General features: G+C 38.9%; 1 protein-coding gene across 4 annotated transcripts in view; it reads right to left on the bottom strand.

Annotated features, from left to right (window-relative positions):
* Positions 1 to 27,438, bottom strand: part of PTPN2 (protein tyrosine phosphatase non-receptor type 2) — an 86,526-nt gene that overhangs the window by 37,665 nt on the left and 21,423 nt on the right. For 3 of the 4 annotated variants that reach the window (XM_059409144.1, XM_059409143.1, XM_059409145.1), the window contains exons 2-4: positions 26,648 to 26,738; positions 6,056 to 6,156; positions 981 to 1,079 (exon numbers count right to left, since the gene is read on the bottom strand). In XM_059409144.1, the coding sequence (XP_059265127.1) occupies positions 981 to 1,079; positions 6,056 to 6,156; positions 26,648 to 26,738 (291 nt within the window). The remainder of the gene's footprint in view (positions 1 to 980; positions 1,080 to 6,055; positions 6,157 to 26,647; positions 26,739 to 27,438) is intronic. The other variant, XM_059409146.1, reaches the window with a different exon arrangement.

Genomic DNA, 27,438 nt, shown 5'->3' with positions numbered 1-27,438 from the left:
AGCATAAAAAGAAAGATAATCAGACATTAGGGGCCTCTTCATAAACAAAGCAGTATCACCCATGAAATAATCTTACCCAGAATTATTAAACTTGAATCTTATGAAGCATCTAGTCCCAACCACCATAAATATCATCTCTAATTTCTAGTGGCAGTCTTATGAATATAGTAATTATACACCAAAAGGAGAGATGAAACTTACAAATCATCTACTTTGCAATGCTGCTCATATTGTTCAAACAATGTCATCATCACTTAATTTTTAAGTCACACTGGAAGCCATGAAAAAGCCACTGTAAACAACTATGCTAACACTGCTAGACATTCTGGTATGTGAATGCCACTCAGGATTAGAAAGAGAGTAGAATAATTTGTACCACCATCGAAAGCCACCAAATATTAATTTAGATAAAAGTAAGAATCAGGAATCTGAAGATCTTAGGCTTGAAGAGCCCTTACTGACAATACTTTCCAATTTGTTTCTTTGACAAAAGAACCTAAAAGTGCAAAAGTTAAAAGATTTAACTGATTAGCTCTGTGTTTAGACAGTCCCTCAAGTTTCAATAAATTTATACATTCCCAAACTTATGGTCTCATGACCTAAGAGTCAATAAACATTCATATACGTTAACAAAAACCTGTCACTCAAATCTTTTACAAAATTCTCAAGATTCTGATGATAATAAATTATAGAAATTCTAATAAAGCCTAGGGATTCCAAAGACCTATGTCCCCACTGATCAATGTCTGTTTCACTATATTCACATCTTGGAGAGTAGTGTTGTACAACTATTATTCAAATACTTAAGGCAAGAAAGGAAAAGGATACACTACTTCTGGTCAGGGATACCCTGACCAGAGCCTTTAGCAATTCAAGGCCAAAACCAATAAATTAATGAATATCCCAAAGGAAATATGAAAACATTTATGAGCTAATGATACAGGCAGTACACTAATTTGTAAATATTCAGTATTACTCACCGATTCCTTCTCCACAACTCGGTTTAGCATGACAACTGCTTTGGTTTTTTGCTGCCAAACCATGAGCCAGAAATGGCAACCTGTATTAGGAAGTGGACCCTGTAAGAACAGAGAAGAAAAAGGAGGTAAGAGAAAGGAGATGGAACAAGGTTCAAGGAAAATTCCTTCCAAGTATGCTTCTGGTTTAAGAACGATGTACTGAATCATAGTAAGTAAATCATGACTTTAAATCCACTCGAGTTAAAAAGTCAGTCCGTACTAGTTGCTTATAAATGATCAAAACTGACTTTTATTGACTTAGGCCAAAAATGAATTTTTTAGGTTATCAGCTGACTTTCAGAGTTGAGGGCTGGAAAGCCAGGCTTCTGTGGGAACCAATGTCAAGGCAAGATTCTGCTCAAAGGAGTCTGCCTGGGACAATGCTCCTGACCCTGGCACTACCACCACTTCCCTTTGCTGGCATCGCCATACGAAGATGGCTATAGCAGTCATGCATAACCTTTCAACAAACCAGAGTCAAAATATGGGCAGGAATATCTGACTGGTCATGTTCTAGCTGCAAAGAAAATTTCTGTCCCTTTCAGCTTTCACAGCAGGAAGAGAGGCCTTGCCTGCCATGGATCATGGCAGTCCTACAAAAGAGGAAATCTGTGCCATCACTGGCCAACCAACCACCCCAAGTGAACCAGAAAAAGATTTCCAGAAAAAGAGGAAATTTCAAAGTGCCTGTAGCTGTTAATCTACAAAACCACAGCATGTGCGACCTCAATAGAAGACTTAAAAGAGGCAATGGTTCATATTATGGGGGGGAGGGTCAAATCCAATTATCCTCACATTTTACTTAATGAGAGCACAGGGCAGAAGAAAGGGCAAATAAGAGATGAAAAGGCCAGAGTCAAATTATAAGTTATTTTACAGGTGAAAATGAATGAGGTTCTCCGCAACTAATGGCCAAGTCAGCAAGCACTCTCCTCACAGGGCAGGGGAGGGGCAGCTTCAGGGGCTGGAGGCCAGGTCTCCTGGAACTTCAGCTTCCCATGACAAACAAGGTGATTCACGTGGTTTGAGGCTGAAAGTATCTTTTACGCAGTTGTATTCCCTGGTTTATAGCAGATTCCTTATTAATATTATTTAAATTATAAACTCCAAGCTTCTAAATTATAAAAAGGCCAGAAATCCACTCAGAATCCTGAGTAACGACAACCAAATATTTGAAGATCCTGTTCTCCTCACTCAATGGATATTATCTATTACTTGATCTACTTCTAAAACAAAATGAAGTGAGAAAATCACCAGTTAAAATGAATGCCTTTTCTTTCATTTAGAAAAATGGATCTATCCATTCAGCAGAGAAATCATTCATTAGTGTGTATACATATGGAAACACAAAACACATTCTGTCAGTGGTTCTAAGGTCGTAGTGTGGGTTATTTCTCAGCTCTTCCACCTACAAGCAATACTAACAGTTTTTATTGTTTGTTTGTTTGTTGTGAAGTGGAGATTTACAGCAAGGAATGATTATATGTGTGTGTGTGTGTGTGTGTGTGTGTGTGTGTGTATAAATTTTTTTTTATTTTAAAAATTCAGAGGACCAGTGCCTGGGTGGCTCGATCAATTAAGCATCTGTCCTTAGCTTAGGTCATGGTTCCAGGGTCCTGGGATCGAGCCCCGCAGCAGGCTCCCTGAAGCAGATGGGAAGCCGGCTTCTCCCTCTCCCACTCCCCCTGCCTGTGTTAGCTCTCTCACTGTGTCTCTCTCTGTCAAATAAATAAAATCTTTAAAAAAAAATTTTTTTTTTCCAGAGGAAAAAGGTGACAAAAAGAAGCAACAAACGACAATTAGAATAGCTAAGGTTTTAACAAACATTTAGCATCTCGAGTTTTGTGTCCTATAAAATATCCCCAGCCTTCAAAGAGCTTTCTAAGAGGCAAGGAGAAGTCCTTGTTCTACTAACTGAAACATATCAAGCACCACCAGAGCGAGGGGTAAACCATCAGATCTTCCCAAGTAGGGAGGACGGTACAATAGAGCCCTAAAAATGAGGAAGAACTAATACTGGGAGGCATCATAGAAGGACAGGGAGCAAGCCAGGGTCCATTCCAAGAATAAGACAAGGCACGTGCAAGTATAGGGTACATTTGGGAGAGAAAAGGAATCAATGAGGGCAAAGTATAGGTAAGTATGCAGTAGGAAACCGCACCTGTAGAGTGTGGAGGGTCGAATGCAGGAAACAGTCACCAAACTTTTTAAGAAGTAAAGTGATATGATCAGATTTGTATGTTACAAAAATAACTCTGGAGGCACTGCTAAAAAGACAGGTTAGGAAGGGAGGGACTGGTAGCAAGGAAATAAATTAAAAAGCAATTGCATTAGGATTTGGTAGAAGGTGAGCATAGCTTTCACCTATGTGGGAAAAACAGGAAGGGAGCTGGCTTGGTTTAAAAAAAGAAAAAAAGAAAGAAAAAGAAAAAGAAGAGTTAGATGTAGAAAATACAGAATTTGTGATGTAAATGAGTCATCTGGATAAAAATATCCAGTGAAGACCTGGAATATATAGGGGGAAAATTCAGGAAAGAATAAAAAAGCTAAAGACAGCCTTCCGAGTCCTCCAGCTCTAAATGCGGGAACTCTATCAGGACACACAGCACAGTCCAATAGATACAGGGCACTTAAACACAATTTGTAGGCATTTTTCTTTATTACGATGGGATTTACAATATTTTATAAGAGGACTATTACTACTACTATTACTACTAATAATAAAAAGCAGTAACACGTGCCACAACAAATAATCCATGGAGGGCTTACCACAGTATCAGGAACTATAAAAATTTCTCTTAGCACTGTTTCAGAGATAATATAGGTAGACTTAGGCTTGGGGAGTTAGGTAGCTTGTCCAAAGTCACACAGTAATCTTATGGTAGGAGAGCTGAATGATTAAGAATATGACCCATGGAGCCAAAGGGACTTCAAATCTGGCTTCACTCACTTGTTGCATGGGCTTGGTAAAGTTGTTTAATGTTCCTGGTCTCTTTAGATAATTCCTCGTGCATAATACCAGTGTTTACCAGAGAGAGTTATTTTGAACCTTAAATTATACAAAACACACAAAGTATACAATAAGGTTACAAAATTGCTAGCTGTTACTAATTTTATTTCCTACTATGATGTAAAATAAAGTTCCTAACAAGGTTTTATTTAACGTCTATTTAATTTTTTAAAAAGATTTTAAGAGGGGGGGTGGGGCAGTTGGAGAGGGAAAAAAGAGAATCTCAAGCAGATGCCATGCTCAGCATGGAGCCCAACATGGAGCTGGATCTCAGGATCCTGAGATCAGGACCTGAGCTGAAATCAAGAGTCAGATGCTTAACTGACTGAGCTACTCAGGTGCCCCAATGCCCGTTTTATTTAAATAATGCCTACACACAGTAGATACTCAATAAATCTTTGTCAGATGAATGAATGCCTAATGAAGTAGTTGGACAGGATTTGGGTACAGATGCTGTGAATCCAGTGTCTATATTCTCTTAAGATACAAACATTGAACACACAGTTTCCGTGAGTCGAAGTCTCAGATGTAGACTGAAAGGGGGGGAATAAACTCCTAAATCAGAAACCTGAGAAGGACCTAAAAAATTTAGGATTATGATGAGAAAAAAAGAACAAATATACAAGACTGGGGGAAAAGGGAGAGAGAGAGAGAGAGAGAGAAAGAAGTGGGGAGGGATCTAGGGTAATTATTCTTTCCTATATTTGAACAGGATAGGTTTTTTTCAAACAGAAGGGAAACTGAAATTCTAAAAAACGAGTTTATTAAAAATGTCATAAATCCTCACAAGAAAAACTCCGAATATTACAAAAAGGCAGAAAACAATAAAGTTTGATTATTCCTAATTCTTAGAAATAACCAATATTAATGCTGTATGTGTAATTTATTTAGCCAATCCCTCACAGATTATTTGTCCTATTATTTCTGGTCCTGTGCTATTAAAACTAAGTTCAATAAACACCTTCACATTTATCTTTATGTCTGTACATATTTAACTACTGAGTATTATAAACTTTTAAATCTCTGCCATTTTCACTGGTAAAAAATGAGAGGTGGCCACTGATTTAAAATGATATTCCTTAATGACTAGAAAAATTACGTATCTTTTCACAGGTATATTGTTTACCCTTATATTCTTCCTTGAACTGTGATTTTATGTTCTTGCCATTTTTTTAAATAGTTTCTCTTTCTCTCTCTTTTTTAACATATAGCACCTACTTTAAGTAAAATGAAGTAATTATTTTTCATTTCCTGTCAATCAGAAACCGTCCAGTAGAATATCTTTTTACTATATGAAACTGTTGTCTCTTTCAATAACAGGTTATTCTGACTCAACTCAAATATTATGAACATATAGCTTATCTTTTGAATTTAAAAATCATTAACTGAGGGATATAACAACACTACTCATTAAGTCTCTTGTCATTTGATAAAGAGTAGCTGGTGTAGATAAACCAAAATAATTTCTATTTTCAAACAATGAAAGAGTAATAGTGCTGGAATATGGGTGTGGCCAATGTGCCAAGAAGCAACTGGGCAGAATGCCACAAGGAACCCTCACGCTTTCTGGCCTTCCAGCCAATATTCTGGGCACCTGGTCTTACTACCCTCACTCTGAGCAAAGGCCAGACATCATCAAAGGCATGTTCATATTCTCTGAAAACGCATGCCAGAGAAAGGGGTTGAGAAGGGCTTTTGGTTATGATAGAGATTAGGTGAAGAGAACTTAACAAAACATTAACAAACATTTTGTATCAGTATAAAGCAAGGAAGACAATTTGCCTTAAAAGAACTAGTGTAAGCCATTCATTAAAGAAATTTCCTTTTTAAAAATAACTTTAATTTCATGTTCACATACATACCTGCAAAATACTGAGATACCTACATTTTACTACAAAATGACAGAAAAAACTGAAATGGCATTTCATTTCCAAAAGAAGTAAAGACATCCTTTTAGCTATGTTTCGAAGCAGACCAACCACAGTAACTGCACTGCAAGGCATTTGCTTGACATCCCATCACTTGCCTGTGTTAAGATGTAACTCCTTTGCGCCTCTTCTATATCAACTAAACTGGCATTTATATAATCATTTTCAGCATTTTGCAGCTTAACACGACTGTGATCATCTGAAACAGAGAATGATAAGCAATTGTCAGTTCAAACTTCTCACTTCTTTTTTACTTTAATAGTAATGTTCTGGGTACTTTTTAAATGATAGAAGAAACAAAGAAAAATAAACTAGCATCAGAGGAGAGTTGAGTCAAGTCCTAAATTATTCTCTTTTTTATGAAGGAAGTATAAAAATGAAACTTGTTGTTTGTTACTGTGGTACTGGAAATGCTTTTGTTTGTAGTAGGTTAGCTACTGTAACAGAAAAATTGACCAAAGAGTAAAATATAGTAACAGAAATAAAGCACCTACCGTCCTAAAAGTAAAAGATTCACTTAGAGTCTTGGTGCCTAAGAACTGATAGGTCTACCTACAAAAAAATCCCAAATGGCCTCAGATAGGTAAGACTGGATTTCCAAAAAAAAAGATTGGATTTCCATGGTAGCTACAGTTCATTTTCTTCATTCAACTGATCTGCATTCAACTATATTTAAATAATTTTCAGTACTTAATTATGTGTAAATTAAGTGTTAAAGATTTTAAAATACAGACGGAATATTCTAATTCTTTTTCTTTCTTTCTTCTTCTTCTTTTTTTTAAGTAGGCCCCATGCCCAATATGGGGCTGGAATTCACAAACCCAAGATTAATAGGAGTTGCATGCTCTGCTGACTGGGCCAGCCACGCGACCTGGAATATTCTAATTCTTTACAGGACAAACAGATAAACAGATCTAGCTTAGATATATTTCTAGCGTTTAAGAGTAAAAATGTCACCATCTTCAACAACATGGATGATCCTACAGGGTATTATACCAATTGAAATAAGTCAGGCAGAAAAAAAAAAAAAAAGACCATATGACTTCACTTATATGTGGAATCTAAAAAAATAAAACAAAAACAGATGCATAAACCCAGAGAACAAAACCAGTGGCTGTCAGAGAGTAGGAGGGTGGGAAGATGAGCAAAACAGGAGAAGGGGATTAAGTTACAAACTTCTGGTTAAAAGTAAATTCCCTGCATGAAAAGTACAGCATAGGGAATATAGTCAATCATATTCTAATAACTTTTCTATGGCAACAGATGGTAATTACACTTATTGTAGTAAGCATTTCAGAATGCATATAAACATTGCATCATTATATTGTACACCTGAAAATAATATAATATTGTATGTCCACTACACATCAATTTTTTAAAAACCTGCCTCAAAATTAAGAAAATGTCATGAATGCTCATTAAAAAAACACCCCAAAATACAACCAAAGCATTAAGTTATGAAGACTACCTATCAGTAAGAAATGAGAGACCTCTGTTCTTAAAAAGTGAACAAGGACAATACACAAAAGACTAATAAATTTGAAAAACATTTATTTAATCTATTAAAGAAATGCAAATTACAATGAAAAGATAACTTTTTTTTAATTTCAAGATTTTTGGCAAAGTTTTTTTTTTTTTTAATGATAATTCCCAGTGCTGTCAAGTCCATATCTAGCCCCTTAGTAAGCACTAGATGAAACTATAACTTTCAGATGCCTCGTTTAGAGTAACAGGTATAAATCCTTCAAAATCCAAGGTTCCCATTTCTGCGAATGAAACCAACGCATATAGCCAGAGACAGACACAGGGATTAACAGTAACACACAAAAGGGGAAATAACACAAATTTCCAAAATGTACAACAATTACAGTATACATGAAAGATGTATTACTTTAATGAAGCCATTAAAAATCATGCTTTATGGTTAAAAAAAGTAAAAATCTCACAGATTTAGAATTTATGCTAATTTAAATATGTAGACTACAAAACTTTACCTTGTTATTTTGATGAAAAAGGAGACGTTTTCTCAGGGAGAGAAAGTACATGTGTAATAACACAGTTAACACTGGCTTAGTATCCTAAATACACAACTGGCAGAAGAATGTAACCGAATTATAAACTGAACACATTGGATTTTTAACTCTGGAGAATACCTTCAATTTAAACTGCTTTCCTGAAGGAAATTTATACTAAATATCCTTTTTCCCCCCACTTTTTAAACTTAAAACAAAACCTGTTTACATTATCTCCATTTGAAAGAAAATGGTAAATGGCTACAGTTTCACACATCAATTTATCTGAGATGTTTCTGCTGGACTGAACCCAAGACCTCTGTAAATATTACATGTCATTTGCCAACAGGAAAAACTAAGATCTTGTTATAGTAAATCACTTATACTAGTGTTCTCGGAAAGATGATGTCAGCAAGCACTTTTTTTTTTTTAAACAGTCACTTTTTTTTTTTTTTTTAACAGCTTAATCACCCTTTAACAGTTAAATTACGAGAGCTGGTAAAAAGGTCAGCTACCTAATTAGCAAAACAAAGGCCATATATCTCCTAGATAACACTGATAAAGCAGGAGAATGTCCCCTTGTAGAATGCCACACCATCCCTAAAATTCGTGTTCCACTAGAATAGAATACCAAAGGAATGTATTTCCTCATGTTGTAATCACAGAAAGAACCCAAACCCCAAAGGTTAATCCTATCTATTGCACAAGTGAGAAAAGCAATTTGCCCAACAGAAGCAAGAATCCATAAAAACCAGGAAAGTTCCTCTCCAGGGCGCTGGGAATGGAGTTATCTTACAGGTGGCCTCCGATGTTCTGAAGAAAAGAACCCCAGAGAAAAACCTTTGGCAGTTTATACCCTTGCCCTCAGGACCTTGAACTAGAATTCAGTTATTTTCCCGCTAGCTTTAAAATCTACACCAGCAGTCACTCCAATACATTGAAAACACCGAATCACACAGTGGTAAAAGCACAAACACATTTCCTGGAGCCCCAGTGACTGACCAAAGGGAGCCGAGTGTTACTTAAAAGACACCCAGGGTCCTACAGAGTCTGGCCCCAAAATGGTGGGCTTGCTTCCCTTTCACATTTATTTATACAGTCAACAAAAGCAAAGGAACACTGAGAATTTTCTCAGGAAAAAATTTTTAAATTTTGCCAGCAGATTAAGACCGAAAAATGAAGGTACTCCTTGGGAAAACTCTCTAGCTACTTAGAACTGGCTACAGATGTTGGTTGAACCTATATTTTCATCTCACGACTAATTAGAAACAAAACTCTGAAATTCATCCACATTATCAGAAATTTATTTTAATTCTTCTGCTTTATTAAGAAGATTAATAAAAACTTTAAACCATATTTAACATTCTGATTCCACAGGGGAAAAAAGAGTTTCTAGTGTTAACTAAAATATAACATGTTAAAACTATCTACAAAGATAGTAACTTAGTAACTATACAGTACATTTCAGGAAGTGAAACTATCAAAGCCTTTTTATGAGAAATTGTGACTTTATGATTTATATTCTCTAGCAAAGATTACAGACAATGGCTTGTCTCCAATTAGGAATCATCACTTCATGTATGGCTTAAAATATCTGTGAGAGCAGACACACGCCCCCTCACAACCTGGGAGTCAAACGTCCCCTTTCTCTCTGCCCTATTACTATCAGTCAGCCCAAAACCTGTGAAGTGTTCATTTCAAAACAGAGTTCTGACTTCTGAATTAGTATAAAAAAATAAAACATACAAACACTGGAAAGTTAAATGCTTTCTCCTCTGCCAGAGTTTATTCTGCCCAGAAACCTCTGAAATGAGATTATTAAAGAGTCCCATAACCCCTGGGCTCTGAGTATTAAGTCCCAAAGCCCCCAGTACTTTACCATCATTCTAAGTAAGGATATGGTTATCTCCCTCTTTCCTAATTTTTTTTTTGGAAGATTTTATTTATTTATTTGACAGACAGAGATCACTAGTAGGCAGAGAGGCAGGCAGAGAGAGAGGAAGGGAAGCAGGCTCCCTACCGAGCTCTGTCCCTGGACCCTGAGATCATGACCTGAGCTGAAGGCAGAGGCTTAACCCACTGAGCCACCCAGGCACCCCCCTCTTTCCTATTTTTAAAAAAATTCAGAAAAGGGAGAAAAATGAAGACAGTTCAAACTATGCTACATGAGATACCCAAAAGTAATCACAGGAAATCTTATTTCTCAACATCTAGTAATACCAAAAGCTGAACTATCAAGAATGTATATATGTACATATATATATATATATATATATATTTAAATGGGGGCACATCTGTTCTTAATTCTTGTCACCAAATGAATGAAGAAACGCAATATACAACAGAATTGTAGCTTGTAAATTGGATAAACATTGAGCAAACTTCTGATGAATATTCCCTTCACCTCCCACCATCAAGCAGTATGTTTTCTGAGAAATGGTTTCATCTGTCAAGAAATGACATGCTAGTTGTGGCCTGAGCTGACAATACAGATTAGCTTCCTCTTTCAATAATGTCACAATAAGCTTTTTTTTTTTTTTTTTTAAATCACCCCTTACCCCCTTCACTGGTTCACCTTTTATCATTATTGTAAGAAGATCTCCTTTTTGAAAAGTTTTCCAGGTCAAACAGGAAAAAGGATTCACACTCATAACCATCCTCCTAGGTTACACCAAGGCAGAGATACACAATCATTATCATCAACTGGGCAAGGAGAAGACCAGTTCCATTAGTACAGCAGTGAAAGACTTTCACCTCTAATTCTTCTGTTCTCAACCAGAGGGAAACCATAAGTTTTCAAAGACTAATATCTATATTTTATATGTTACCTCCCTGTAAGAATGCAAAGCATTTCATAGATATGTTGACCCTCTTTGACTCTGCAAGTTAAATATTTGAGGCATAAATATTAATATTCTCTCTTGAATCAAGCAACAAGCCAAAAGCAAAGCTAGAACTAAAATCCAAGTCACCATACATGCACTACCATAATAATGAAGAAACACACACCTTAGTAAACACAGAGTATTGACATTTCAATTGTTTCTTTTGAAAATAAAACTCAATTTGGTGAATAGTTCCTTTATTAATGACATAACCAACTACAACCACTGTAGAATGCAGTGCCTAGAATGTGTCAGGTACTGTATGACACACCTTGCAAAATTTCTGCAACAATCTTCACAACTCTATGAAGTTGACATTATCATGCTCATTTTACTGACACTCGGAACATCAAGTCATTACCATTTACACACTAGAGAAGCACAAGAGAAAATTCAAACTAGGTTGTATGACTTAAGAGACTACATATTGGGGCGCCTGGGTGGCTCAGTGGGTTAAAGCCTCTGCCGTGGGCTCAGGTCATGATCCCGGGGTCCTGAGACCGAGCACCGCATTGGGCTCTCTGCTCAGTGGGGAGTCTGATTCCCTTCCTCTTTCTCTGCCTACTTGTGATCTCTGTCAAATAAATAAATAAAATCTCTCTTAAAAAAAAAAAAGAGAGACTACATATTTCCCACACTACATTGTCTGATATGTCCAAGTTGGCTAACAACTTCCATCTTCATCTGTCACACAAACCTCTTTCATGAAGACCTAGACTATGCTCTAAACAGCCTCTCTGAGGGAACCCCCACCATAAAGGTCCCTTCTTCACATTTAAATCCTTCAACAACTTTATATACAATTTTAATTGTATGCATCATCAAATGTATTTTAGAAGCCAGCAACAATAACATAAAAATAACACACAATTTATTTAAAGCTTTTTAAAAGAAAAAATTCTAGGAGTGCCTGGGTGGCTCAGTTGGTTGTGTAACCGACTCCTGATCTCAGCTCACTCAGGTCTTCATCTCAGGGTCATGAGTTCATGCCCCACACTGAGCTTAAAAAAATTTTTTTTAAGTTAGAAAAAAGAAAAAAATTCTACTAAGTAGTAATTCCTAGTACCACCTTTATTGGACTATGTATTGTGGAAAGAAAGGTGACCAACTGATGCCTGAGGAGGCTGAGGGAGATGGGCAGGCTTCATTACAAAGATGAAGAAGGAGCACATACACACAAAGGAGTAAAAGGGACTGGTATATCATGAAGGACCAAAAACTGAAAAAGCCTGAAGAAGTCCCAAAACATGCTGAGGCCAGACTCTGAAGAGCCTTGTGTGCTGTGCTCCAGGCATAGGCTACCTCAATGAAGCTCTCTAGAGGACTGAAACAAGCACATTCGATTCCAAGAAAATAACTACCAGCACTAGGGAACATAGACTGCAATAAAAGGAAGATAACTTAACACACTGAGGCACTGACAGTTTAATCAAGAGACGAGGACAGAACCAAACAGTGGAAGAAATGCAGAGAGTTACAAGGAAGCATGTCCCAGGTACACATCATCACCAATTTGCGAACCAAGCAGGTATTGTTCTAGAAACATCCAGAAAGCTCAATCTTTTTCAAACACTAGGTTGACTATCTGTGATTTCAATCTTTTAGTCCATCAAGATTTTCAGTTCCTAAACTTGCTAGGACACAATGTTAATTGAGTAAATCCAGCTTTCACACATCTCCAAACTGAAAATAGATCTTTAATCTATTCCTAAGAGTCCCTGCAATGAAAAGCACATCTGGGAAGTACCCTTTAAAAATGTGTAAAATCAATTAATCCATTAACGTACTTTGGAACATGGACATCTTTCCTCTTTAATAGTTTGTATAAAATGAGACATACCAAATTTCAATTTATCAGTAAGCACCTCATCATTTTCCTTGAAACTCAGAATCTTTCCTTTAAGGAAAGACAGAGCCTAAAACATGGAAGGTAGAGGGAGTTGGGGGATAAGTACTTTCCCTACAACCAGAAGTCCATGGGATACCACAGAAACAAAGTAGACCAAATATTTATTAAAATATTTCCATTCGAGGACTGTTCTAAGTACTACTAAGGACGCACCATACCCTTGTGGAGCTCACCTTCTCAGAGAGGGAGATAGCAATAAGCAAAACTACCAAGTAAATAATATTTTACACAGTAACAAATGAGGGGAAGAAGTAGTGTGAAGGGGAACAACAGTCATGTTGGGAGTGGGACAGGTTGCAATTCTAAATGGGGTGGGCAGGGTGGGCCTCACTGAGACAGTGACATTCAAGCAAAGACTTGGAGGAGGTCAATCAAATGACTATTTTGGTTAAGAGTGTTCCAAGCACAGAGTAAATACCTTAAGGCGGTGTGTCTGAGGGACACAACTAATGGAACTTGAGCTACGCAAACAAAGGGAAGAGAAGCAGCCGGCAGTTTAGGTTCAGGAGAATCAAGAAAATCTGTATTGATTCATTAGTCTCACCTCATAAATTCAACACAGAGAAAAAGAGTTTGTACTTCCATCTTTTTAGTGTTTACCTAGAAGAGAGTCCTAAACAATTTAGGTTGGCAAGTGTTCAAGCACTGTTGACACAATAAATTCCAGAAAATTTTCATATTCAAATTAAACTATGGTAGAATTTTGTTAGAATAACAAATCACTTTTTTTTTTTTAAGGCTTTATTTATTTGAGAGAGAGAGAGAGGGTGAGCAGTGGGGAGGGAGAGGGAAAAGCAGACTCCCCAGTGAGCAGGGAGCCCCACGCAGGCTCAATTCCAGGACCCTGAGCCAAAGGCAGACACTTAAGCAGCCAAGCCACCCAGGCGCCCCGAAAGACAAATCACTACTAAACCATTCTGAAACCAACACGGGAGAAAAGATTATGTTAACTGACTAGAAAAGTGACCTAATTCAGCAAAAAACAAAGAGCTCAGACACCTCCAGAGCTTTTCACGGTAGATACCTGGAACTCTGGCAGAGGAAAGAAAGCCGGTGAGGGAAGGCTAAAGGGGCCTAAAAATGTAGATTCCGGTGTCTGTCCTGGCTCTACCAACCAGGGTGACCACAGACACAGCTGTGATTTATTAAAAAAAAAGAGTAACCTGCTCCTTGAGAAACAGAATTAGCATCCAGTGAGACACCACACGCTGTGGTAACCAGAGGTCACTAGTCCCAGTTTTCTTTTAAGATGAGCTGGCTAGACTAGACCAACCCTTCTTAATTATTTTTAATGAATGACCCTCACTTAATATCCTAAAAGCATCTAATACAAAGCTCTTTGAAAAGTCCTATTTCGTCTTAAAAATGCACAGGAACTTAAAAATTCTACTTCATCATGCATCTGTACTTTTAACATATAAGCAACCACACCTCCCTTCCCCACCTTCTGAGTATAAGCAATGGTCCTGAAAGATGTGCCATGTTTCTCCAAGACATTACTCCAGTGCCTTCCCTATGCACTTCTGCTCTGTCCTCCAGTCCCCTGGGTTAAGCAGTCTACAGCAGAGCTGCCCAAGTGACCAGCTGTGGCTACAGTGGGGACCCTCTGTTAGAAGGCTACTGATATGGCAAGATATTGACCCACTTGGGCCATGGGGCAGCAGCAGCAACGCCCACACTCGCAGCCACCTGCAGCCGTCTGTTAGAGTGACGCGCTCTATAGCCCGGGACCAGGTCATGTTCACCACGTCCTCCCGCTGCCTGTCACAGTACCCTCACCAAGCACCCCATTCAAGAAGCACCAAATTCAGAAACCTGGAATGACACTGGGATAACCCAGACTATACTCCAATTTCCTGTTTTACAGGTACCCATCTGTGTGGGTGTGTACAGTTCTAGGCCATTCGATCACATGTGGAGGTTGTGTAATCACCACCACCACCAAGACATAGTCCTGTTCCATTATCACAAAGATCCTCCGTGCAACCCCTGTAGAGTCACACTCTCCACCAACCCTGTCCCTAACCCATTAATCTGTTTTCCATCTCTATAATCTTATCATTTCAAGAATCCTGTAAAAATGGAATCATACAGTATGTAACCTTTGAGACTGGATTTTTTGACTCAGCATGAGTCCTCTGAGACCCACCTGACTTGTTGCATGTTATCAATAGCTCATTTGTTCTTACTGCAGAGTAGGATGCCATGGTATGAACACACTCGTCTGCTAACCACTTCACTCACTGATGGACATTTGGGCTGTTTCCAGTTTGGAGCTATTACAAGGAAAGCTGCTATGCACATTTCATGAATGCATTTCTGTATGGACAGAAGGTTGCAATTCTCTGGGATAAATGCCCAGGAGGGCAATGGCTGGGTTATCTAAGGTATGTTTAGCTTTTCAAGAAACTGACAAACAATTTTCCAAAGTGGCCATAGAGTTTCTCACTAGCCTTACAGGAGATCCAGTTTCTGTATTCTTGGAATATTGTGGCCTCATTATTTCAGCTGTTCAAGTGGGTATGTAGCAATCCCTCGCCAACATGGTTTTAATTTTCATTTCCCTAATGGTTTAATCATGTTTCCCTAACAGTTAATGATAATTCCCTAACAGTTAATGATGTTTTTCATATGCTCATGTACTTATCTGCCATCTGTGTTCATAATCGTTTGCCCATTTCCTAATTGTGGACTTCTAGTTAACCACAGTAGAGCCATCCAAATCATAAAATTAGAGACGCCTGGGTGGCTCAGCTGGTTAAGCATCTGCCTTCGGGTTATGATCCTGGGATCAAGTCCTGCATGGGGCTCCTTGCTCAGTGGTGAGTCTGCTTCTCCCCCTGCTTGTGTGCATGCTCTCTCTGGCAGATAAGTAAAATCTTTTAAAAAATCATAAAATTAGTAGTGATACTTTACTAACTCAAACCCCATTCAAGTTTCACCAACTGTGATATAAAACCTTTGTTAAAAAAGGATCCAATACAGGATCACATTTCACTTTTTTTTAGAGATTTACTGAGAGAGAGCATGCACATGAAAACTCGAGCATGTAGGCACTGGGAGAGGGGCAGAGGGAGCGTTCTGTACTCACTGCACTCTGTAGGGCAGTTCAGGATTTCAATGTGATGTGTCCCCTTATTGGTCATGATTACTTGTTCAAGGTTGTGTCTGCCAAACTTCTCTGCACAGTTAATACTCCCCTCTTACATTAATCGGTATTTTATAGGAAGGCTTTAAGATTATGTAAATTGTTTGTTCCTCATTAAAGTTTCACCCACCAGGTTTACCATCTATTTCAGCATTTACTACTTGCCATCCTACACTAAGGCAGATCCTTCCTTTCTCCCCATTTATTTTTTTTTAAGATTTTATTTATTTGACAGAGAGAGATCAGAAATAGGCAGAGAGGCAGACAGAGAGAGAGGGAGAAGCGTGTTCCCTTCTGAGCACAGAGTCCGATGTGGGGCTCGATACCAGGACCTGAAATCATGATCTGAGCCGAAGGCAGAGGCTGAACCCACTGAGCCACCCAGGCGCCCCACCTTCTCCTCATTTATTAATTCATATTTCTTTGTAAGAGTGTAAACCCACCATGGTTATAATTATTGTTTCTTTCAAATGCTCAAATCACCCCCAGATTTGGCCCATGGGCTTCAAGATGGTTTCTGTGTCCTTTTGACATAGCTTCATCATTTCTTGAACATCCTTACCTTCTGGGACTACAAGAAACATTCCAGGCTACTCTTATACTTTCCCTGCCCTAGCCCTAGAGTCAGACATTTCTTCAAGGAGCCCTTTTCCTCTTAGTGGAGAATGAAATTTAGATACCAAAAGCTAGGCAAGCCCAACGCCAAGAGGGTATCATTGTTCCCAAGATTTTCCAGTGGCCAGGGTTAGGAAATATAAGCATGCACACACACATCTACATTTCTAGGTATCTGTATATCCATATTCACTGAAAATCATGAGTTCATACGCTGATTCACTAATTCTAATCTAACCTCACAGGGTTCACTCCACCTTTCCTTCGTTCTTCAAACACGCCCCCCCACCCCCACCAAGCATGCTTTCCCCCTTATTTACATGTCTTCCACCTGCTGGTCCCCAACCCCAAGCGCTCTTAGACTGAATTATTCAGAGGAGAGAGGGGAGGCTTAATGATGTCTTTAATATCACCTTTACTATCTTACTATTAGAGATAACAGAAATGAGATATAATTTTTTAAAATATCAATAATGCCCTAACTGAAACATGTAAGAAAATAAATGGAAAGTAGTTTATAAAAGATAATATCTATTTTAATATACATAAATAGTTGAGTAGAAATACATCAGAAGAAAAAAAGCCACCACAAATTTCAAAGTCTTAACAAATAACAAGAAAAACTTTTAGTAAAAAAACTGATATTAGAATGGATTTGAGAATGTGAAATGCACTTGGTCTTCATTTTTAAACTTCAGATGGAATAAGGAAGAATGTTAGCAAATATTTACATAAGAGTTACCATAAAATTTAAGTCCTATCTATATTTTCTCTGATTACTACTATACATAACGTTTATCTAAATCTGCACTAAGATGACAAGTAGATTCCTGTCATGTATAAAGGTCTGTTCTAATAATTCAAAGATCTGCGGTCTTATAATTCTGAGACTACTACAGTGTTTCTTCATAATTCTTTGACTTGCCCGCACATTTTCTGGATTATGAAATAAACAGTATCATCTATAATTATGATGGTTTTAAAACATGTCCACAATTCTTGGTAATTCTTCCATCTACCAGTGGAGCATTAGTCCTCTTCCCTAGAACCTGGACGGCCACTAATGAAAAGAATATGATGGAAGTGAGAAGACTTCTAAGTCTGGGTGGTACAAGGCAATGCAGTTTTCAGCTGGCTCTCTCAGAACACTCACTCCTGAAACCCAGCTTCTATCTGCACGGAAGTCTAGGTCACAGTCATGGTCCATGTAGGTGTTCCAGCTGACAGCCCACAAATTAGTGATGAAGGCCTCAAAGTGACTCGAGCCCTAGCTACCATCTGAACTACAACTGCAGGAAGACCCTGAGCAAAAATCTCCTGAGTCCAACTAACCCCCAGAATCTGTAAAGACGATAAATGACTGCTGTTGTTTTAAGCCACTGTTTTGGGGAGGTTTGGTACACAGCATCAGATAAAACAGCAAGCTTTGTTTCTTTTTATTTCTAATCTGTATGCTTTTTATTTCTTACTCTTCTTCCTGAAGTGGCTAGGACCTAAAGCATATTAAGAAGAAGCGGTAACATTTTTGTTAAATAAAAAAGAAAAGAAAAAGACAGAAAAAGAAAAGGTTTCTCCCATGTTATCATTCAGACTTGTGTTATTATAGGCGTCTCTTAGAGAGTTTATATTAGGTTACAGAAGTTCCCCTCTCTTTCTAATTTGCTATGTGTTTTTTTTTTTTAAGATTTTATTTATTTATTTGACACAAGTAGAGAGAGATCACAAGTAGGCAGAAAGGCAGGCAAAGAGAAAGGGTGGGGAAAGCAGGCTCCCTGCTGAGCAGAGAGCCCAATGTGGGGCTCAATCCCAGGATCCTGAGATCATGACCTGAGCTGAAGGCAGAGGTTTAACCCACCGAGCCAACCAGGCGCCCCTGTGTTTTGTTTTTAATCACGAACAAGCACTGACTTTAAATAATCTTTCTGCCTCTACTGAAATATTCATGACTTCTTCTCCTTTACCACGTTACTGTGGTGAACCAACATTTTTAAGATTCTCTTATGTTAAAAAAAAAAAAAAAATTTTATGTTAAGCCACCCTTATATTCCTAAAATAAACTTACAGACTGCTGTATTCAGTCTGCTAATCTTTACATCTATATTCATGAGAGAGATATGCCTGTAACTTTTATTCTTATTAAACTTTACAGAACTTTGATAGCCAAACCTGCAAAAGCTCACAGAAAGAACCAGGACCTATTCTTAGCACATTAATTTTTATCATTCTGTTTTAATACATTTAAGACAACATATTTCCTTTTAAGATTTATTTATTTTAGAAAGGGAGTGTGCGAATGAGTGGAGGGAGAGCAGAGGGAGAGAGAATCCTGAAACAAACTCCCCGCTGAGCACACAGCCTGACCTGGGCTCAAACCCAGGACCCTGAGATCATGACCTGATCAGAATCAAGAGTCAAACATTAACTGACTTGAGCCACCCAGGTGCCCCAAGACAACTTATTTTCTTTGCATTACTGTTTTTCCTGCTTTATTAAAGTTCTGATCAGTAGTATTTTACATATTGTCACTTTTAAGCATTTTAAAATTTCCTTTATGATTTCTTCTTGACCCATAAATTACTTAGAAATCTTTAAATCTCCAAATTTATGTGACTTTTTATCTTTTTATTAATAATCTATAATTTAATTGCTTTCTGGTCAAAGAACATGGCCCGTAAGACAGCAATTCTTAAACTATTAAGATTTACTTTACAGCCAAGTCGGTGTTCCATTTTTTATAAATAGTCCAAAGTCCAAGAAGAAAATGTATTCTCTAATTGTTGGACTCTCTATATTGTTCTTATTAAATTAAGCTTAACTGTGTGGTTAAACCTTTTATTTCTTTACTAATATTCTGTCTTATTAAAAGGCCATTAACATGGAATTATCTATTTCTTCCTGTAATTCTATTCACTTTTGCTTAATATATCTTGAGGTTATTTTATTGTTACACAAATATATTTATTATCAAAATCTCAGGGCTAATACTGGCATTTGCACTTGGAGCAGCTATACCATTTGCTGAGGTGTTTGTTTGTTTTAGGAGGTGGGGAAGCAAAGGAGGTTTGGAAGTTTTCCTTACTTTCCCCTCACCTAGTAACTTTCTATTTTTTAAAAAAGATTTTATTCAATTATTTATTTGAGAGAGAATGATGTGAGGGGACTGTTTAAAAAAACAGATTTCCCGGGCGCCTGGGTGGCTCAGTGGGTTAAGCCGCTGCCTTCGGCTCAGGTCATGATCTCAGGGTCCTGGGATCGAGTCCCGCATCGGGCTCTCTGCTCAGCAGGGAGCCTGCTTCCTCCTCTCTCTCTCTGCCTGCCTCTCTGCCTGCTTGTGATCTCTGTCTGTCAAATAAATAAATAAAATCTTTAAAAAAACACAAAACACAGATTTCCAGACCTACTGAATCAAAATCTAGAAAAAATCTGGGACTCATAAGGAAGTAATTTATGTTCCATTCCCATTTACCTCACTGGTTTCCAGGTTTCCTCTCAGAAGCTATTCCTAACTCCTTAGGCACAGCTCCACCAACATACACGGTCCTAACTCATGATACATACAGCACAACAGGTCTGCAGCTCCCTCACTATACTGTGAATTATCAAGGGCAGGGTACATATATTTGTGGTATTCGTGGTATTCACAATGCATAGCATAGAGTCAGTCAGGTTTTCAATACATGTTTTCTGAACCAAACCAACTGTAGAGTATTATGTATGGAAATACATTTTAAATTTTATAATGACCGACAGTAAGGAAATATATATTTGCATAATCCAGGAAGTGTTTTATTTTTTTTAAGATTTTATTTATTTATTTGACAGACAGAGATCACAAGTAGGCAAAGAGGCAGGCAGAGAGAGGAGGAAGCAGGCTCTCCGCAGAGCAGAGAGCCCGATGCGGGCCTCGATCCCAGGACCCTGAGATCATGACCTGAGCCGAAGGCAGAGGCTTTAACCACTGAACCACCCAGGCACCCACCAGGGAGTGATTTAAATAAAACACGCATTCCTGGGCCCATCTATATTTAATGAGTCGTCACCTCTATGACCTCCTCCACTGTGTGAGAATAACACCCAAGGCGAAGTGGTGGTGAAGATATTTGGAAGAGGTTTTTGACTAATGTGGGTCAGAAAGGGGAAGATGTTCCAAAAAGGGAATGATATATTCAAAGACACAGAGTTATCAGTAATGGTCACACTGGGTGTTGCCTAGCTGCCTCAGTTGGAGCATGTGATACTTGATCTCCTGGTTGTGAGTTCAATCAAGCCCCATACTGGGTGTAGGGATTACTTAAAAATAAAACCTAAAAAAAATCTTAGAAGCTGGTCACATTGGGAGAACTCTCAGTGTTTCAGTTTGACCAAAATCAGTAATTTGTAAGTAGGGCGTGTGGGTCACTCATTTGGTTAAGTGTCTGCCTTTGGCTCAGGCCATGATCCCAGGGTCCTGGGATGAGTCCAACATTGGGCTCCTTGCTCATCAGGGAGCCTGCTACTCTTTCTGCCTGCCACTCCTCCAGCTTGTGCCCACTTTCTCTCTCTGACAAATAAGTAAAATCTTTAATAACAATAACAATTATTATTATTTGTGAGAAAATGGCTAGAAAAATCTAGAGGTATATGAAGGTTTGGTCTCCAAAAGTTCTTGTAAGATAATGCTACAAAGGCAATTTCTCATAAAACTCATGGAACACTACTGGAGAGTGGAAAACAGAAGTGCATTTTACAAAGATTACCCTGGATACCACATGGAGAATGGACTGAAATGGGGAAAGAACAGAGACAAGGAGACAAGTTAAGAGGTTATTAAAATAATTAGGAAGAGGAAGAGTGAGGGCCTGAACCAAGCCAGCACAAACAGCGAAGAAGAGATTTAAAACACAATGTGGGGGGACCTGGGTGGCTCAGTGGCTTAGCACTTGACTCTTGATTTTGGCTCAGGTCATGATCTGAGGGGTGTGAAATAGGGCCCTGTGTTGGACTCCGTGCAGGGCATGGAGCCTGCCTGGGATTCTCTCTCCCTCTCCCTCTGTTCCCTGCACCCATCCCCCTAGCCCAGTGCACATTCCTGTTCTCTCTCTCTCTCTCTCAACAATTAAATTTAATTTAAAAAATGAAACACATTATGGAAATTGAATTGTAATTACTTAATTATCAAGTAGATATGAGAGCTGAATCAGAGAAGGGTTTGAGTTTCTAGCTGCAGCATATGTGTCAATAATAGTACCATTTATGATATGGGGACTAGAGCAGAAAAAGCAGCTCTCAGGGTTGGGACCAATGGGGAGGAATGTTACATCAGTATCTAGACATACTGAGTCTGAGGCAGCTAGAGGACATCCACACAGAGATGAGTGCCTTGCAAAAATGGGTCTATAGCTAAGAAAGACCTAGGCTACAGATGAGATTTAGGGTGATAAGTACATGGTAACCAAACCTACAGAAGATGAGACCATTCATAGAAGTGTCCAAGTGAGAAGGAGAGGAAGACAGTCGACTGATGAAGAGAAGCTCTGAAAATGCCTGATTAGCCAGAGAAATAATAGCAAAATAGAAAAAATATGGTGTTAGGGAAGGAAGGCAGAATCAACAATGTCAAAAGTCATAGGGGTAAGAAAAGAAACCAATGGAAAGTCCCTCATTGCATGTGAAAACTAGAAAGCTTGAGAACAGTACGTTAGAATAGAAGTTTCAGAGGGGAGGCTGGGGTAGAATCATGGGCTAAAGAATGTACATGCACAAGTGACAAGGATGGAGACAAATAATATGGTGGTTTTTTTTTTTTTTGAGACTCTGTATGCAAATGTGTGCATGTACTCATGTCCGCATAGGTGACAGAGTAAGTGGAGCTGAGGTGTAGTAGGAGGGTTGAGATGAGAAGAGGCTGAAGCACATTTACATAATATGGGAAAGGAACTACGGGAAAGAGGTTGAAAATAGGAGTAAAATGAGGTCCCAGAGGAGGAATGAGGCATCAGGATACAACCCTAGGACAGGAGAGGGAAGGCTTTATTTCCTGGGACTTCAGGAAAAGAGGAGTGCAGAGAGAAATAAGTTTCCAGGTGGTAGAATATGAAGTTGAAGAGTTATTTCTGGATTTTTAAACTGTTTCTCTACAGAACTGAAGGCAGATCATATTCTGTGAGTGGTGGGTGTGGGGGTGTGTTGAGAGCTGGTTTCCTTTGGGACAAGTCAGAGCTGAGGGGCAGTGGGACTGACCGGGGGCACGGAGGAAGAGAACAGGGCAGCCCAGCCCCAGTCAGTGCCTGAGCCTACCCAAGGCATACACATGAGCCCAGAGTTTACAGAAACTGAACGACTATCTGACGTTAGGTTCACAGGGTAGGAAAAATTAAAGAGCCACAGAGATGATCCTTCTAACATATCAGAATAGCAAGAAAGTTATTAAGTAATAATAACTTATAATATAATAACTTATAATAATGACTTAGTAGGGTGGGGGAGGAAGTAAGGTACTATAATAAATAAAAAAGTCAACAAACTGAAGATTCTGATGAAGTCAAAGGGCTGGGAAGACAGAAAGTAGCCCTCAAGGTAGCAGCATTTAAGATTTCGGGGTTGAGAGCTGAAAAGGTCCAGAACTGTGCGGCTCCGCCATCACGTGGTTCCTTCCCAGAGCCACAATCCCATCCAGGCACAAAGAAAGAGGTACTGAGAGAAGAGGGCGAAGAGGAAGATACGGTATGGGTCCTGAGCATTCTAAGCTGAGAGAGGAGACTGCGGCGCAGGGACTGTGAAGTCAGGTGAGGACAGGTACAAGGGCGGTGATCAGTACCTGGATGGCACAGCCTCAGAGCGGATCGCTTTAACTTGCAGGCTGGAGAGTTAGGGCTCAGTTAGGAAACTCAGGTTACAGGGGAAGCAAGGACAAGTAGCTTCTACCTGGGAGAGACAGAAAGGTACTTTACTCGGGGAGAGCCAAGCTTCAGCGGGGAGAAAATGCAAGGAGAAGGTTCGCTGAGTGGCAGGCTCACAGGCGAGTGCAGCTCCGGGGCACACCAAAAACAGCAGCAGTGGAAGAGACAGCAGGGGGCAAGGGCCACATCTCCTGAGGAAGAAACGACTTCTCCTAAAACGGTACCTATGCTAGGTGAATGGCCTTCTTCCTGAGAAGACATACAGAAGAGCGAGCCCAAGCTAGTGAGGATGGAGGTGGGGTTAGTAAATACACAGCAAATCGAGCTCTTCTGGCAGCCTTCAACCTGACATGTCCGACAGGCAGCTGGGTACATGAGTCTAACGTGTGAGACAAATCACAAGTTCCATTGACTTGTATATTTGAGAAGAATTTAAGCCACAAATTGTCTTACTTTTAAGTGTCTCAGTTCCAATTTTTAACAATTCCTCCATTTAGAGCAATTTGATCAAACTACTGAGGGGATTCAAACATACTTTATCACATCCAAAGACTGCTATCACAACAGATTTATGTAAAATTCAAAGACAAATCGGGGCTTGGCATAGGGGAGGAAGGGAGCAGGCTGGCTGGGGCCCTCAAGAGGGATCTTGAGGTGGCGCTCTTCCCCAGGTCTGTACCCAGACTGTGGTGGAGACCCTACACTCTACCATGTAACAGAGCTGAGCAGAACCAAACACAGCCACAAATGAGGGCAGGTGACACTGGGGAGATCTGGATGGATAGCATCCATGTCCACTTCCTGGTGGCAGTTATGCCAAGATGTTAGCACTGGGGAGAACCAGAGGAAGGGTATGCAGGATCTCTGAGTGCTACTTCTCACAACTGCATCCCTATCTACAGTTGTCAAAAGAAGCTTGGGTTGTTGTTTTTTGGTTGTTTGTTTTTTTTTTTAATTAGAGGCAACAAAGCAAGGTGTACAACTGGGACACACTGTCTTCAAAACTCAGGGTAAACACTAAAGATTAGTGTTCTAGCTCAATGATACTCAAAAGAAATTTGGAGAGGGTGAAGGGGCACCTAAATGTTAGAACCACTGCCCACGCCCCCATTCCCTGCACACACACCAACACCAGAATTGTTGCCATGGTGAGCCAGGTTTCAGAAGTTTGTCTATCTTCAAGTGCACTGCAAGTAAAGAAGAACAAAAAACCACTCTCTGGGGGCGACTTATCTCTACAAACGCTACTAACTCATAAGGAAAACATGTAAGAGAAACGTAATATTTAGAAAGTAATTTATAATAAACATGAAATATTTTTAAGAGATTACTTCTCATTTGATTTGTCCAAAATTAGACAATACACTTTTTCATGGAAATGTACTTGATCAACGGAAAGAAGAATGTTCTGTTCCTTTAAGAAAGTATGGACCTTTACCCCAGTACATTTTCTTTTCCTTTTTTTTTTTTTTTTTTAAAGATTTTATTTATTTATTTGACAGAGAGAGAGAGAAAGAGATCACAAGTAGGCTGAGAGGCAGGCAGAGAGAGGGGAAAGCAGGCTCCCTGCTGAGCAGAGTACCCGATGCAGGGCTCCATCCAAGGACCCTGAGATCATGACCTGGGCCAAAGACAGGCCTCAACCCACTGAGCCACCCAGGCGCCCCGCCCGACCCAGTACATATTCAGTAGAATATCCATACGGTCCTAACAAGGAAGACAACATATATAAGGATATACAATCTGTAGCCTTGAGTAGAGTGAGATTATTCAGCCTACACGGGAGGTCTCAGCACACTAGCACCCTACCCTTGCCAACTAGCGGAAAGAATCACAAACAAGTAGGAAACAAAATGTGATGAACTCAGTATTTTTTTTTTTTTACATCCCTACTAACAAGCAGCCCTAAAGAAAAGAACCATGCCGGGCGCCTGGGTGGCTCAGTGGGTTAAGCCACTGCCTTCGGCTCAGGTCATGATCTCAGGGTCCTGGGGTCGAGTCCCACATCAGGCTCTCTGCTCAGCAGGGGGCCTGCTTCCCTTCCTCTCTCTCTGCCTGCCTCTCTGCCTGCTTGTGATCTCTCTCTGTCAAATAAATAAATAAAATCTTAAAAAAAAAAAAAAGAAAAGAACCATGCCCACTAAAACCTAATATGGAATAACATTATAGAATAATAAGTAGTAATTTAGTATTTGAACAAATGGTATCAATCAGAACAAAAGTTAAAATCACCTCAGGCTAAATACATTTTTAAAGCTGTGGTGTGACACCTATTCACAGAATTGTGTACATGCACAAGTATGTACATCAGAATCCAAATGTTCGGCCCAAGGGAACTGGTACATAAAAGAATGGCATATTAAAGATGCTACCAAAGCCACTGAAAGACTTATGATAGGAGAATGCTTACAGTGTATTGTGAGGTGGGAAAAGAGCTACAATTAATATGCGAGGGCTTCTAATTTTAAATTTAAAAGAATGTATATAGAGGTGTCTGGGGACTCAGTCAGTTAAGCATCTGACTCTTGGTTGGGTGACTCCTGGTTTCAGCACAGGTCATGATCTTAGGACTGAGAGACAGAGCTGCAAGTCAGGCTCAGTGTTCAGCATGGAGCCTGCATGAGATTCTCTCCTTCTCCCTATGCTCCTCCCCTTTGCATGCGCACTTGTGCTCTCTCTCAAATAAATTAAATATTTGAATAAATAAAAGAATGTATATATGTGTTTATTCAGAAAAAATACAAAAAAAATATAAACCCAGAAGTTTTAAATTTGTTTTTAAATCATGAGGTTTTTCTCTTTTACACATTTCTGTTTTAAAAGTTTTCTACAGAGAGTATATACTACTTTTATAATGTGGGGGGAAAAAGAAAACTACACTGATAAATATTTTCAGTAATATTTAAAAGGTTATGGAATAATAAGAAATTTACATATACAAATACACATATACATATATATGATTACCATTAATTTAAAAAAAAGAATTATGCATAAGAAAAAAAGTAAGAAATACACTGAAATAACAGTGGCTGTGTTTAAAGGATACAATAATTATAGGCAATCTTCCTTCCTTCTACTATTTTTTGTCTTGAAATTTTTCTTTAAAGAATATGTATGATGTTCATATGAAGAAAACCACTGTACTTATCAACCCTAATCCCAAACCTTCTTTTTCATTGTACTGTACCTCCTAAAACAAACCCACAAATATATACATGCACACAAACCCAACGTACTTACATGGGCTTACATCTCTGTATCTGTTTCGATTTCTGTTTTCTGGAAACTTGGCCACTCTATGAGGATAGTCATGGGACTCATTGCGAATTTCCTTAAAATAACAAAAATACATTTTAATATTCCTCTTAAATTGAGCAAAACAGATACTTTCCAGTATAAAGTAACATTTATCAAGCACTGATGAAATGCCAAGTACAACACAAAGCTCACTGTCTACATTATCTCATTCAGTTCCTACAACACCAACAGGAAAAACTATCATCTCTGTTTTATATGTGAGGGATGACAGGCGTCGAGAGGTGAAACAATCTGCCAAATGTCATAACGCCAGTAAGTGCCAGACCTCAGGACTGAACACGGTCCTTCAGGCACAATGTCTCTGCTCTGGATGTATTCATATATTGCCACGTAATGATTCAACCCCTACAAGCAACACTAGACACTTTATGCAACACAAACTAATGCAATGGAGGTATCTAAGGCTAATCACATCATACTCTGATTTCTTACTAAGCTTTCAATAATATCTACTTCTATTTTGGAGTTTCTATCTTAAAACTTTCATCTATTTCTTCACCTTCATGCCATATTACTGTTACTTTGAGTCCAGAAATATCCTCAAATTTTATTTCTAGAGCCATAAATGCTTAGCAACCACCACTAGGTCAGAGGCTCATTTTAGGACCCTTACAGTTCTCTGTGTTCCACTAGGGAAGAAATTCTATGAGGGTACAGCTGTACTAAGCACTCAGCTATCTGGTGTATCCAGCATGAACAGCCCCCCCCAACTC

The sequence above is a fragment of the Mustela nigripes genome, chromosome 8, assembly GCF_022355385.1.
Source record: "Mustela nigripes isolate SB6536 chromosome 8, MUSNIG.SB6536, whole genome shotgun sequence".
In the NCBI taxonomy this organism is placed as follows: Eukaryota; Metazoa; Chordata; class Mammalia; order Carnivora; family Mustelidae; genus Mustela; species Mustela nigripes.
This window is presented reverse-complemented; position numbering and strand designations above follow the sequence as displayed.